The 14,619-nt window shown below is 38.4% G+C and overlaps 1 protein-coding gene across 2 annotated transcripts in view; it reads left to right on the top strand.

The window, feature by feature from the left end:
• aff2 (AF4/FMR2 family, member 2) overlaps positions 1–14,619 on the top strand; it is a 241,069-nt gene that overhangs the window by 158,690 nt on the left and 67,760 nt on the right. For both annotated transcript variants that reach the window (XM_051954950.1, XM_051954949.1), the window contains exon 10: positions 13,360–13,397. In XM_051954950.1, the coding sequence (XP_051810910.1) occupies positions 13,360–13,397 (38 nt within the window). The remainder of the gene's footprint in view (positions 1–13,359; positions 13,398–14,619) is intronic.

The following is a 14,619-nucleotide window of genomic DNA, read 5'->3' as shown; positions in this document are numbered from 1 at the left end:
CTACACCACACTTTCATTCTGCTCTATGAGAAAAAAAAAACAAAACGCTTTGGCTTGTTTGTATTTCTTTAAACCAGTCACAGTCAATGTGAGTTTAGCAGAGGATGCGGCTTTGGTGTTTCCTTAAAATAGCAACGAGAGAAACTATTGTGATGGAACATTTTCATGCAGAAAGACAAGCACTGTGATTAAAATGGAATTCACAGAGAATAAAACAAAAACGGGGTTTCCTTCCTACACGATTCAAATCTTTGGCAACATTTGACATTTTCAGTGTGGTGGGTTGCTGTGGCCACAGTTGACGATAGAAGCAGCTTTCAAGTCACATTTCTAACAAGACAAGCGGTAGAACGAAAAAACAACCAAAAAAAAAACCTTGCAATGAAGTGAACATGAGTGTATGTTTTCTGTTGAGATCAATTTTACTTCCGTGTTCTGAAATTACATTTACAATGTCCACAAAACACCTAATTTACCTTTTATTTATCATTATTTCTATTGACAAAAATAAGTAAATGAACAGAAGAAAAGTAACCAGTGCTGCCTGCATTCAGCTCCATGTTGTTTTTCTGTTTTGATATGCAAAGTTGCACCACCACGCTTTGATGGCGATGGCAAGAGAAGCACACGTTATGATATTAATGTGAATTAGTGATGAATTGCCATCATCAATCATCCATCAGTATTAGTCTAATTTTACACATGATCCATGATGGTGAAGATACTGAAAAACAAAGATGTATGACAAAAATAGCCTGTTTAAGAGGAGCTTACATCTTATCAAGAGAAGCTAAGCTCTCTTTTTTTTTTTTGAAATTCAGCATTTGTTTATTAATTATTGATGATCAGAAATCACAGCAACATAGAATGTGGTCATTTAGTATCGATGTGCCCACAAATAAAGTTACCTTGCGCTGAGCAAAGGTGTGTGTTGCACATGTGTACATTATGTACGGATACTGAATCACGTGACCTAAATATGTAGCAGGTGATAGGAATGGATGGGACTCAGAAACACCCCCACAATTTAATCCATTGTTCCTTGTGTCTTTCCCGACAGATAAGTCCCAAGAAGTCTACAGTGGTGGATTTGTAGTAGGATCACAATCATGTGATCGTCAACAGGCAGCTGATGTAGTGTTCACTTGTTGTCATGGTTACAGTGACGCCGTGCCGCTATCTCGCAATGATACAAAAATCTTTAGCAGATCTGTGGATCCAGACTATCAGCGGCATCACTGCCAAAATCTAATCAGTTGGTCCTTGTGTCATTCTGACCACCTTCACTGAAAATGTCATCCAAATCTGTTTGTCTGTCTTTGAGTAATGTTGTGCACTGACAGACAAACGTATGCCAATCGTCACATAACTCCACCGTGTTCCTTGGTGGAGTAATAATATTTAATTTAATGTAACTTTAACTAAAAGAATGCATTAAAAAGTAAAAAATGTCAAGAAAATTTTTGACGTTGGAAACAACAGGTCCATTTGGCGTCCTTTCTGGAGCTTTCAGTCACATCACATGGTGCTGAGCTGCTTAGTTTGCACCGAATTTCACATTTTCTGTATTTCTTTTCCTTAATATTACTGTTTCAACTCCATCTTGGGATGAAGATCATGCTACTTGAATGAAAGCTCCAGGACAGCTCCTGAATGGAAGATTGTTTTCAATAAAAAGCGATCACAGACGTGTAGAAAAGTCACATGTAATGTCTTTAAGTAGACACACAAAGAAGAAATTCAAAACCTTTGAATACTTTTAAAGGAACTATTGACTAATTATTTGAAGACAGATTTAGGAAATGTAATGATGCTGTGTTTTTTAACATTAGGTTTTATTATACTACACCCAAATGCTGCTTTAACGCATCATTTTCTAACAGCTGTTTCATTTCATCACTTTATTACAGTTAAATACACTTAAGCCAGTCAGTCACTCCAGGGTCTGCACTTTAATTTTGCGGTTAAAAACAACTCTTAAACTTTGAAATGCCATAGCTGCTCCATCACTTGTGTGATGTTTGCAAACCTTGGAGCAGCGATTCCTCCTGCTGTTGTTTATTCAGAGAGAGGTGGGGGTGCAGCGGCGTGTTCAGTCGGTGTCCACTAACTAAAGAGGCTGGTATTGTCACTCTGGGGCACTTTGCATATGAGCCGTGCAGTTGTCCTGCTCTTCTTGTCTTGTTTTCCAGCATGAAAATTGGCATGGTGGCCCTTTCCGCTCTAATCACTGTCATCGCGCACTAATGATGCCAGAGATGAGTTCAAAGCAGTCGGTGGGGGTCGCGCCGCTGCCCCCTCCCCCACTGTGCAGACGGCTATCAGCGCTCATCAAAGAGTCCAAGAGATATTTTCTGTTAATGAAAAGATACCGATTCGTCTCATCCTCTTTTAACTGGCCTTCTGATTGTATAATTGCCACGATGGTGGATATTGTAATTATAAATGATGGCAGGTCATTTACAGTGCTTTTAGTTATTATAATTATGTTGAAAGTAGACCTGTTAATTACAGATAGTTAGTATGCATTCAGAATTGTAGCACAAGTGGCTTCCCTAATCATAGGGCTCATAAATGATTTCTGTTGGCATTAGGATGAATTGACAGGATGAAATAGGATGTGTACAGTTATTTTTTCTTCTTTGTCTATATCTCATTTTTCTGGTTCAAAATATATCTTAATTTTTTCTCTTGCTTGGTTTCCTGTTGGATTTCAGAGCTTTTATTCCTCCTTAAAAACACTGTGACATAAAAACTGCTATTTTATGTTAACATTTATTGTTTATTACTTCCTGTAAAGTACTACAATGTTTTTGAACTCTGATCCTCAACTTGGGGGCTGTATACATCTATTTGGGCAATGAAATGCGATTTCAATCACGTGCGAGTCATTGGACCCTTCACTCTTCCGTAAGTGGGTCAAAAATGACCAGTGTAAGAATCAGCGTGGGGTGTTTTTTTTTGTTGCCATTTTTGTCATTTTGGTGAAGAAAATTCATTTGTATTATGTTTATATTATGGTTTTGTCCACACAAGAATGATTTCATGTTTGAAATATGTTTGTTTTTTGCTTTATAACAGATTTTGAACATTTTTTCAAATGAAAAAGAAGATTATTGCACAGAACTGCAATAGAAGTTTGTGCATCACCTCTTGTATGATTTCATCAATGATAAAGAGCTTGGGTTAGTGCTACAAATATACCAATTTCTTTAAAACTATTAAAGGTAACTTAAAATTTTAAATTGAATGATATAGATATAGGAATAGCTGGAATATGAAAAGATAAAAACTTTTCATTTCAAAGATATTGCAAGAAATCAACCTCACCAACTCATTTTTGACCCATTCATGCATCTAAGGGTTAAAAAACCACAGGATGGAACCGGACGGATAATGAACTGAAGCTCTCTACTACACTGCCATTTTGCACATTATTATTATAAAACATATCGATATTAAGGGCTTTGAAGAATTAGATCCACATTTTTATAAAATACATCCACCTCACAGCTCCATGCAGCATCTACAGCTACAGCATTGTAGCTGTCACCATCTTGGCAGACCATGATTCCTCCTGACTTCTGGCTAATCTAGAAATGAGCAAAGATGTGAAGCATGAATGGAGATGAGGCCTGTAGACTGTCCTGTGAGGGCACCCAGCATTTACTGAAATTGGCCACGCTCTGAACGAGGCATAATTTTAAGCCTTGAGACAATTTAAATGGGTGAGTTATGTAAAAATTCACACCCTGTGCATTTGACTTGAATGGGGAAATTAGCTGTTCGAGACCAAAACATGTTTTTGCACAAGGCTGTAAACATATTTATTTCAGCTGTACAGTTGGATGTTTTAATACGGTAGTCTACTTGGATTGACTCACTTTTGGAGCCAGCCTCAAGTGGACGTTGATGGAACTGCATGGTTACTGCACGGTCTTGTCTTGTGTTGCCAAGGATTTCATATGCTGTCACTGTCCTGCAGATAATTTTAATAACTATAAAATACTTTCAGCACCTAACTCCCCCTAAATCCACACATTTTTTTTTCAACGTGTTTCTAAGTCAGCTGCAGAGGCATATATTTAACCCTCCTGTCGTCCTGTGGGTCAAATTGACCTGTTTTAAAGTTTCAAAAATGTGGAAAAAATATATGTATTTTCACAGTGAAAACTTCCACATTTTCATTTTTTTAAGGAAATTTTTGAACATTTTTGGTGGAAAAAACAAATAAAAAATGTTTAAGAACATTCAGAAAAAAATCAACCAAAATCCAGTGAATTTCGCTGTCAAATTTGGGGATTTTTTATTTTAATAAAAACTTTTCAGGAATTTTCTTCCTGAGGATTTTGCAAATTTTTATAAATTTGGGGATTTTTTTTCTGAATTTTTGGACTTTTTTCAGACAAGTCAACAACATTTTTTGGTAAGGACAACACAAGGGTTAATTTTGGTGGGCGACATTCCTCTGCTAGCTGCTGTAGCCCAAAAGCTAACAGCCGACTGGTATGACAGCTTTTGCTCGTGGTTCTACGGACTTGGCAATGTTTCAGCCACGCCTCGGGCCACTAAGTGTGGGTGACACATTGTCGAGTCGATGCAGAATCCAAAAGAAGCAGGATGATAGCAGTGTGCAGGTGCTTTTTCATTTTCTTTGTGCAGCTCATTGGGAGGGAGTACGTACTGAAATTTATGGCTTTTCATGTGCTTCCCGATGATTGAATTAGGTTGCATAGAACAAATTTATGTAGACACTTTCAAGTTCAAAATACAATAACATTAATTTATTATGTATTCTAGAATTTCACATAAAATTACAAACTGTATTTGACACATGCCAGGAGAAAGCTTTACGAGGGTGCAGGATTAAATCTTGGGGAAAGTATTTTGCATTTCACTGTGAATAAGTGTGTCTCCAAAAAACGCTGTAAAAGTATTCTTTTGAATCTCCACCACACATTCCCTCCGTGTGTATTTTTATCCTGTCGTCAATCTCTGTGCAAGACAGACGTGGAGGGTGATTTAAATAAACAGAGAGGGAAGTGAGAAAGAAAGAAAAGAAGCGAATAAGTTAGTGGGACAGTGATGGAGAGAGAAAGACCAAAACAGACGAGACAGACTGATAAGAACAGAGACAGCAGGCGAAGATAAAGAGAAAAGAGATGGAGAGAAAACAAGAAGAACGAGACCGAAGAGAAGACAGAGAGCGAGAGAGAGAGGCTGAGATGAATTCAGTGGCATTTTTCTGTGCATGCTGTTAACAGGCTTATAGCAAATGAGTGCATGGTGTATTATCAAGCTTTTATAGCCCGAAGTGAAACACAACACATACACGTTCACAATAAAACACACAGCCTCGCATGTATTGCACACGTGCACCCAAATATACATACAAGAGCATACAGTGTGCCGCCGCAGACTTTATACTCACAAGCATTTACGCCAGCAAACACATAAATATAAACACATGCTGACATAGTCTCCGTGTAACACACACACAGACGCACACACAGATGCACACTGTCATTAGTATGCTGTGGCACAACGCTGTGAGGGCAGCAGAGGAGTATGATGAATATGTTTTTGGCACAGAGCAAAAGAGACAGCGGAGAGGAGGGAATTGAAAGAAAGAGCAGAGGAAGGAGAGATGGAGGAGAGAGGAGAGGGGATGAGTGATAGCAGCAGAGAGAGAGATGTTCCTAATGACTTTAGAAACTGACAGAAAAACAGCAACCCAATTACTGCTGCAGGACTATCCTTTGTCTCCATCTCCCTGTATTTCTGCCTTTTTCTCGGCGCGAGCTCGTGATGACAGATCACCTTGGTCGGAGCAAAGTCAGGCTAAAAGTTCTGTCTTTATATAAAAGCACGATTGATATAAAAAAAATGTCCAATGCACAAGGGGGTGGATGTGGTTCTGCAAAAACTACTCACACAGGTTTTCTGAGGTGTTGTACTGATGCACTGTGTGGCTTTAAAATAAATCTATGGATGACATCAGTCTTAAGGAAATAATTATAATAGGCTCGAGGGTTTTGCCTTTGGACGCTTTTTGGAAGCTTGTGTGCATCCGACTTCATCTAATTACAGCCACTGATGATAGAAGTCCATCTGGTCAACACAAACTTTAAACTAACTCCAGTTTGATGCACGCTATATTCATTTACAGCAGGAAGAGCACAGGTGTTAAGATTAACAGTGGCTCTGGTCTGTTAAAGCCATTATGGTGCTAAGCCAGCCTGAAAAATACCAGGATCCTGAAACTGGAGCAGCTTAATGAAATCCAGCAACCAAATTTAATATTTTTTATTTGAAGCGTTTCTTAAGGAGGAATTTTAGAGAACTAGTGGTGCAAAATCTGCATCAAACCAGTGATTTCCGGTCTTTTGATGGAATAATTTCATTCATTTAACACATCGTCAGGTGATTGTGGTCCTCCAACTCATTTTCTTTTATTCTGATTTTGTTATCAATTGTACAGTGAATACACATAGCACTCAATCAATCAATAGTCCACAGCAGAAAGTTTGACTTGCCATAACCAGAAAAGCACAGATAACACAAAATTTCTAACAAAACCCCAGTTACACTTAATTACACGTCTGTTTTATTAACTCGACAAATTAAAATCTGTGCTGTGAACATCGTCTACTGTTCTACCCGTTGAGTTAAATCAGTTTGGGTTGCAAGATGATTTACAGGAATAAAATAAAATTTTAAAACACAGAAATTCAGTATTTTAGTTAAAAGTCTTTGCAAAAATTGTAGCTAAATGCAGTTTGTTACAGACATCACTAGTGTCTGTGCAAATCAGCTACGCCTACGTACTTGTATGTTTAGTGCTACAGTTTATATATATACACACGACTGTACAGGTTTGGGGTCTAACAGGCAATCTCATGTTTTCCATGAGAACTCCCACTTTTATCCATGTGCTAACATAACTGCACAAGGGTTTTCTAACCATCAATTAGCCTTTCAGTACCATTAGCTAACACAATGTAGCATTAGAACACAGGAGTGATGGTTGCTGGAAATGTTCCTCTGTACCTCTATGGAGATATTCCATTAAAAATCAGACGTTTCCAGCTAGAATAGTCATTTACCACATTAACAATGTCTAAACTGGATTTATCATTCATTTAATGTTATCTTCATTGAAAAAACTGCTTTTCCTTCAAAAATGAGGACATTTCTAAGTGACCCCAAACTTTTGAACGGTAGTGCACATTGCTTTGATTGATGTATTTTGCTACTAACCTGTATCAAATACTAGTATAAAATAATATTATGGTTATAATATGGCTGTTTCTTTGTGTTGTCATTATACCTACATTTATTGTGAGTCTCAGGTGTCAGTTGTTTTGAGGGTCAAAGACAGAAAAGCTTAGGAGATCTACTATATTCTCATACATCTCATCTCACGGGCTGCTCAGTGATGCAGTGGTTAGCACTTTCGCCTTGCAGCAAGAAGATCCCTGGTTCAAATCCCGGGGTGGGCCTGGGATCTTTCTGCATGAAGTTTGCATGTTCTCTCTGTGCATGCGTGGGTTTTCTCCGGGTACTCCGGCTTCCTCCCACAGTCCAAAAATGTGCTGAGGTTAATTGATTATTCTAAATTGTCCGTAGGTGTGAATGTGAGTGTGATTGTTTGTCTGTATATGTAGCCCTGTGACAGACTGGTGACCTGTCCAGGGTGTCCCCTGCCTTCGCCCGAGTCAGCTGGGATAGGCTACAGCACCCCCCGCGACCCTAATGAGGATAAAGCGGTGTGTAGAGGATGGATGGATGGATGGATGGATGGATCTCATCTCACTGTCAGACTACTCTTATCAGTCACAGCATTAAAAATATTGCCAAATATTGTTTAGGTCACCTTCATGCTGCATTTGAATTGTCAGGGCACGGACACAGAATCTCTGGAGGGGTCCTGCTGTGTCTGGAATGAAATCATTGGCAGCAGATGGTTTCGGTCCTGTGGGGTGAAGGGTGAGGCCTCCAGTGATCGGGCATGTTTTGGTGCTACCTGATGCTTGTTCAGCTTGAGATGTTCAGAGCTTTGATGTCAACATTTTGGGCTCTTTGTTGTGTTCCTTGATCCATTGCAGAGCAGTTTTCACAGTGTACTCGGGTGTATTGTCATCTCAAAGTAGCATCCATGTAACAGCCAGTAACCAGGTTCACCAGGAGAACATGATGTGAGCCAGTCAGCTGTCAGTGGTTTTAACATTGTGGCTAATCAGTGCACATGAGTGTTTAAACAGCCTCTCATTAAATATGCAGCCTTTGCTATGTGATGTAGCACCGCTGCACCCCGAGGCTTAAAAGGACTGATACTTCATAAAGTGTAATAATCTCCTCTGGCAATAGTGGACTCAGTAGCACCTGGAATAATATCTGTGCTCTTGATGGATCCCAAAATGCATAGTTAAAGCTATACTGTGGACTGTTTGACCTCTAATAAGGACACAGAGCAGTGGTTTTGTGCATTAGTCCAAATTTTGTTTGCATTTTAGCGTGTACTGCAAAAGGACTGCTAACAAGAAAAGGGATGTGAATGCAGCATGGACATATCTGATTTGTTGTGTGTTTTGTGAAGAAAGCATACAACATTAATGGCTCGAATAAATCACTGTAGTGAGAAACAATTTAAGCAAAACTGTTTCAGATACCTTTAAGCATACTGAGTCTACATCTACAGAGCCACTGGAATGCAGACGTTTTCTGTGTGACACATTTGATAATATGAGATTATAAAAAGAAAACCCCTTTGTTGAAATCGATGTTTTTGAAGGAGAATATTGCTAAACTTGCAGTGTATTTTGTCCTTTAGTTTGAAGTAGAACTTTAGGTGGCTGAATTTAAAAAACAATGAATTGATTGAATGTTTTCAAGTTCAAAGTATGTCATGCATTTTGTAATAACCACACGAGTCACGGGGAAATGGCAATTTTTCACACGTAGAAAATTACGCGTGACAAATTAGTCTTTTATTGATCAATTGTCAATATTGGTAATACATCAAAAAATACAGCAAGAGGATTGCTAACAAGGAAACACAGATGTAAATGCATGATGGACATATCTGATTTGTTGTGTGTTTTATGAAGAAAACAATACATTAAGTTCTCAAATATTGCACTGTAGTGGGAAACAATTTAAGCACAGCTCTGTTTGAGTTACCTTTAAGCATACTGAGTCTACATCTGCCAGCAGTGTGGTACTGAAGTGAGCAGCGCTGACCTTTACCAGTTTAATGGCACCCTCCAACTGAAGCATGCAGTTCTAGAGTGACCTCAAATCACAGTTTTGGTTGGTGTAAATGTGCAATGCGTCGTGAATAAAGAAAATCTAAAAAAAAGTGCATGTTGGCAGAGAAAAGAGGCTTAAAGGACAAGGGTCAAAACACTGCATGGAGCACAGCTTTAATTAAAGGAGCTCAAACAGGAGGTTTTTGGGAATAATTATGCTTATTCCTAGCTACATGTGGTATTTTTCACTCACTTTCTGTCTGTATAATCACCAGTTCTGCCAGGCGGCTGCTGTGATGAAGTAAACACACCTCATCATTTGTTTATTCTCAGGGTAATGATAGGTGCTGCACCTCAGAGCTCCGATTATGTCCAGTGGTATGGGCTGTGTATTACAAATCAAGTTGGTGCGTTGTGTCCAGCTTCTTCTTTTTTTTTTCATAGAGAAGCAGCAAAATCATCCAGGGAAAAAAGCAAAGTGCAGAGGCTGCTAATAAACCTTGAAATGGTGATAACATGTAACAAAGGGTCAGAGCAAACCAGACAGTCAGCACAAACTACCGCAAACAGGCATGTGTGAGGTATGGAAAGGTATCGATCGATGAGTTCACAAGGGTACCCAGTAAATGGAAGGGAGAGGAGTGACTACATGGACTTAAAGGCAGGTGAGTAAATAGAGGCATCTCATATCTTGGCTGGCATGTGGGAAAGAACGACATTTGCTCATTTTGTGTCTTATCTGCTGTACATGATTGGTAATACAGGACGGAGGTGAGGTGGACTGGACATGTAGGACAGATTAGTGTTTGTGAATGCAGACACAAGTCTTCGGGAACTCGGACTGTCTGTGTCAAATCCAACTGGCAGCCGATGGGAAGATGCTAAAAATGCGGCCTGTAGAATCTCTTTGTTTTCCACTAGTGAAAATCCAGTAGCTGCTACATTTTCAGTCAATGCAAGCCCTGCGCAAGAGTTGCATCAGAAAATTCAGGATTTTGAACTCGGCGTTCAGGTGTTAGAAATCCTTTATAAAGTCTCTCACGCAAACTAAAGCGACGGCGTAAAGACAAGCAAAGAATTCATTGTTCAGTCACTGTTCAAGATGGTGTGGGGGTGTCTAAAGCCTTGTTAAAACTGTATTGCCGGGCCTGCTGTGAAACATAGTGATGTGTTGCACCCACGTGAGAAAAGAGCAGAGAGGAGGATACGGAGATTTTTCGAAATAAAATCACACACATCTCTGAAAGCTTTAAGGTCTGAATTGTCTTGTTTTCGGTGAAACGGCTTTTCATTGTGTCAGGAGCAATACTTCCAGATGTGCCGTAACAGAGGAGCTTGTGTGAATACAGTAAAAGCCGGTTGGGTTGTTCTTTATTTAAATCCGAGTAAAGCCACCAGCTAGCTAAATATATTCACACATAGATCCTCTCTGTGAGCCCTGCAAGTCTCCCAAAGCCAAAGATCTGAGGAGGTTTGTTGTTCTAGCCTGCAGCTCCGCATCGATCCATCAGAAACTTCACTGGTCCAGTTAATCACCTTATTCCAAGAGAGAGAGAGAAACAACAAGCCAGAGGCGAGAAAAGGTCCCGTTTTTGTTTGACTAATTCATGTTAATTGTTGGCCCACAGTGCTTGAAGAGAAATTAATTGCCGATATTTGCAGAAATTGAGTTTACTGTTTTTGTTTTGTTATTGTAATTGATGTAGTCATGTACAAAATTGACTGGGAGGTGATGGAGGGAGGAGGAGAGGATGAGGGAGACGGGTTTGAGGGGGTTAGAAAAGGCTCCGCTGACAAACTTAATCACCTCATTCTTTGGCTGAAAAGAGGAAAAGTATGAATAGAAATAAAGGCATGAACAGAGGCTGGGGTGAAGAGAGAGGGCAGCGAGGAAACAAGGGAAGGAGGGGATGAAGGAAGAGAGGATAATGAGAAAATAGAGAGGTTTTCTTGTCCTTTTAATGACAAGGAGCCCTTCTCTTCTTACGGAGGACAGGAAGAGAAAAGGAGCTGACTGAGGAGAGAAAAGCCAGTTTAAGAGGAGTGAAGGTTTAAGAGGGTGAAAGGTAGATTGCGGCTTCATGTTGTATCAATTAGTGCAGTCTGCCATTTATTCTGCAGCTTTGTTAAATGTAAAATACTGAACTAGCCTTGTTCAGTATAATCTGGCTAATGTAAATTAAGAGTAGACGGCATTATATTAATATCATTTCCTTTAACATAATGGATGATGCAATAGGTTCTAAATACAATACAAAGTTAAAGATTAAACCAGCGTTCACAAAACCTTTCCCGTTTCAGATGTCATCGTCTCCAAATGCAGATTTTTCTCTATAAACTTCTCACATTTCAATAAATGTTCCACTGATTCAATATCCCACCAGAAATCGAAGACTATTGAAAAATCCAGGACAGATTTGTGGATCAGAGCTTTGTTGTTCTCACATTAATCATGTTTGGACCCTCAGATTTATCTGACATCTTTGTTTATAAAACTGGATATAAAGTAGTTCAAACCAGCAGCAGCTTCAGCAGTGACACACTGCTGACACTCTGATGCTTCATGATTATTAAACCAGTCATGTTGTATATAATACTGCATCAGAGGGACAAAATCATACTTTCACTTTAATACTTTAGCTACATTTTGAATAAAATACATATGAAGAGTTCATTTGCAGAAACAGGTAACTCCATTTTCAGAAAACTCATTTTTTTATTACTTGGGATAATAATAATAATAATAACACTAATAATTTATTTTTTCTCTATTTTGTCATGTATTTTTCTACTGAGTCAAATCCACTCAACTTCAGTTTGATTGATATTATCTCAAGTAAACAATAAAAAAAGTTTTCTGACTATTTATCAAAACGGACTTATCTGTTTTTGCAAATGAACTCTTCTTATATGCTGCTGCTGACGACAGATATTTCATGAAGCACTTTAACTGGCAGTGGAGTGTTGTTGACAGTGCTGTAGTGGTACTTGTACTTAAGTAAAGGATCTGAATATTTATTTCACTGCTGAACAGAAGTACACCAAAGTTAACAAAAATTACAGTTGATATATATATAAATACATATATATACACTAGTGCTCAAAAGTTTGGGGTTACTTAGAGATGTCCTTATTTTTGAAAGAAAAGCATAATGCCAACACAAAGGAGCAGTCTTAACATAGCTATTATATTGTTTTGTAGTAGTATTTATTATAGGTTAGTAACAGAATACACCAGTCAATATTTATAACTATTTTAATTTTCTCTATTGATGATATACTTGTTTATCGTTATTTATTCTCAAAATAGACTACAAACAATAGTTTATCTCAAATTATTGTGGCTTGATTGTCCAAATGATCACTTGCATTTATTTATTATGCATTTTTCATTTAGTTTTTTGGACCTCTCCATAGTATTATCTCTTGTCACCACTGATGGCAAAATCTGATTAAAACAGACAGAAATATGTGGACTCGTGAAGTTTTTAAATTTATATTAAACAAATACTTACAGTGATGTAGAATACAGTGAATATGGACAGTGTTTTACTTTTTAGACGTTTTTACTGATTTTACTGTAAATGTTTGAGACTGTGGTGTTGGTGTTGCCACATTTACGCATTCAGTGTTTGTGATGAAGGATTTCCCTGGATGTTCTTCTGTTTGTGGCTGAACAAACGGCTGGGTGTCCTAATAAAGTGTTGTGACAAAGATGAAGATGCAGCTGGTTCTGATGCTCGTTAAAACCTGTTTACAGTTTTCTCCTGACAGCGCTGATTTGGTCGATTCTTTGTTTACTCAGTGGCTGCTGTAATTTAATCTAATTGAACTTAATCTAATTAATGAACAAATCAATTAATTGACACTGTGCAGAGAATTGATTCGAATCAAACCATTCGTCTTCACTGCTGATCACAGAATTACTGAATCAATCACAGTGTGGAGTTTTTTCTAAAAACCTGAAAATGACTAATCGCATTCACTGTACGCTGCTGATAAGATTCACTCCTGTTCTTTTTTTTTAATGTTGTTGGCGCAGTTTGTCCTGAAATTTCAAACGTAATGTCTGAACATCCCTTTTGTTTTTGTCTTTGTGTGTTGACAGGTGTCTGACAAGCCCAAAGCCAGAGGCACAGCTCTGAGGTAAGACAAATAGCCAGACTGTGTTCTAACATTTATCTCCATTTCACATCTTTTATGGCTCAAAATAACAGAGCAAAGACCTGCACATTTTGCATATACAAGCTCTTAAGATGGTAGTGTGTCACAGAAAGTAAGTTAAGCCCATATATTCCTGGTGGTCAGTATTTCTTTTGCAGAGGAAATGCAACGAAGCGTTTCATTGTCAGTCAAAAAACAAGCTAGAAAGACTTTTTTTTTTTAAATCTTGAAACATACAGATGACATAGCTGTGGTTTTTGAAGGCACTGTTAAGGTCAAATACACTGTAAACCACAGTCAGTCCGCATAGCCCCTCAGCAGGAGTGTACAGATGTATTATTTCCCACCTTAAATCTAAAAGACGGGCAGATTTAAGCTACTGGATGCTGCTGCTTAAGTGTTTCATGAGGATGCAAGATTCATTAAGGAGTCGTAATAGTTGAAGGTTATTGCAAATGCAGTCAGTGCTAAGGCTTCTGGAGGTGTAGTGGCTCTAATTCACTGAAATATCTGTGATGACAGGTGCCCACTTGATAAACCCAGTCAGCAGCCCACACTCACACACTCCAGTCTGTAACATTTGCATTTAGACAGCAGATGTCCTTTGTACTCACTGTTTGTGGAGCAGAAACTTTCTCAGACCTGAAGAGGGTCTCTGCACGCAAAGGAGGAAACATTCAGCCTTGTGTACATGCGTGCACACTTGATGTTTGAAGGTCAGCGAGTACAACGTCTTCAGGCCCCTTTTATTAAATGCACTCTCATTACAGCTTAACACAGTTTTAACATGTTGGCATTCTGATGTTCATTCAAGAGTGCAGCACTTTGTTCTTTAATTTTGCTTTGAGATATTTCAAGCATTGTGTTGTTAGGTTATCCGGGTTTAGCGGAATGTAACGTACATGAGTGCAATTTTTAGGTACTTGTACTTTTGTTGAGTGTTAATTTATACAATATTACACAAATAAATGTACTTTTTACTGTATTAGATTAAACGCACAACTGTAGCTATTCGTTATGTCGGCCTCAAGCAGGTGTGATATATAAATTCTGCACACATGTTAATGTATTTATCATAATAATCCTTTAATATGATATAGAATAGGGACCTAAATTAATTCCTCATTCTTTGGGTTTGGCTGTCCTTGATTTAAGAAAAGACTAAAGATGCACATCTATAGTGGTGGAAGGGAATTTAATGTTG

The sequence above is a fragment of the Acanthochromis polyacanthus genome, chromosome 10, assembly GCF_021347895.1.
Source record: "Acanthochromis polyacanthus isolate Apoly-LR-REF ecotype Palm Island chromosome 10, KAUST_Apoly_ChrSc, whole genome shotgun sequence".
In the NCBI taxonomy this organism is placed as follows: domain Eukaryota; kingdom Metazoa; phylum Chordata; class Actinopteri; family Pomacentridae; genus Acanthochromis; species Acanthochromis polyacanthus.
This window is presented reverse-complemented; position numbering and strand designations above follow the sequence as displayed.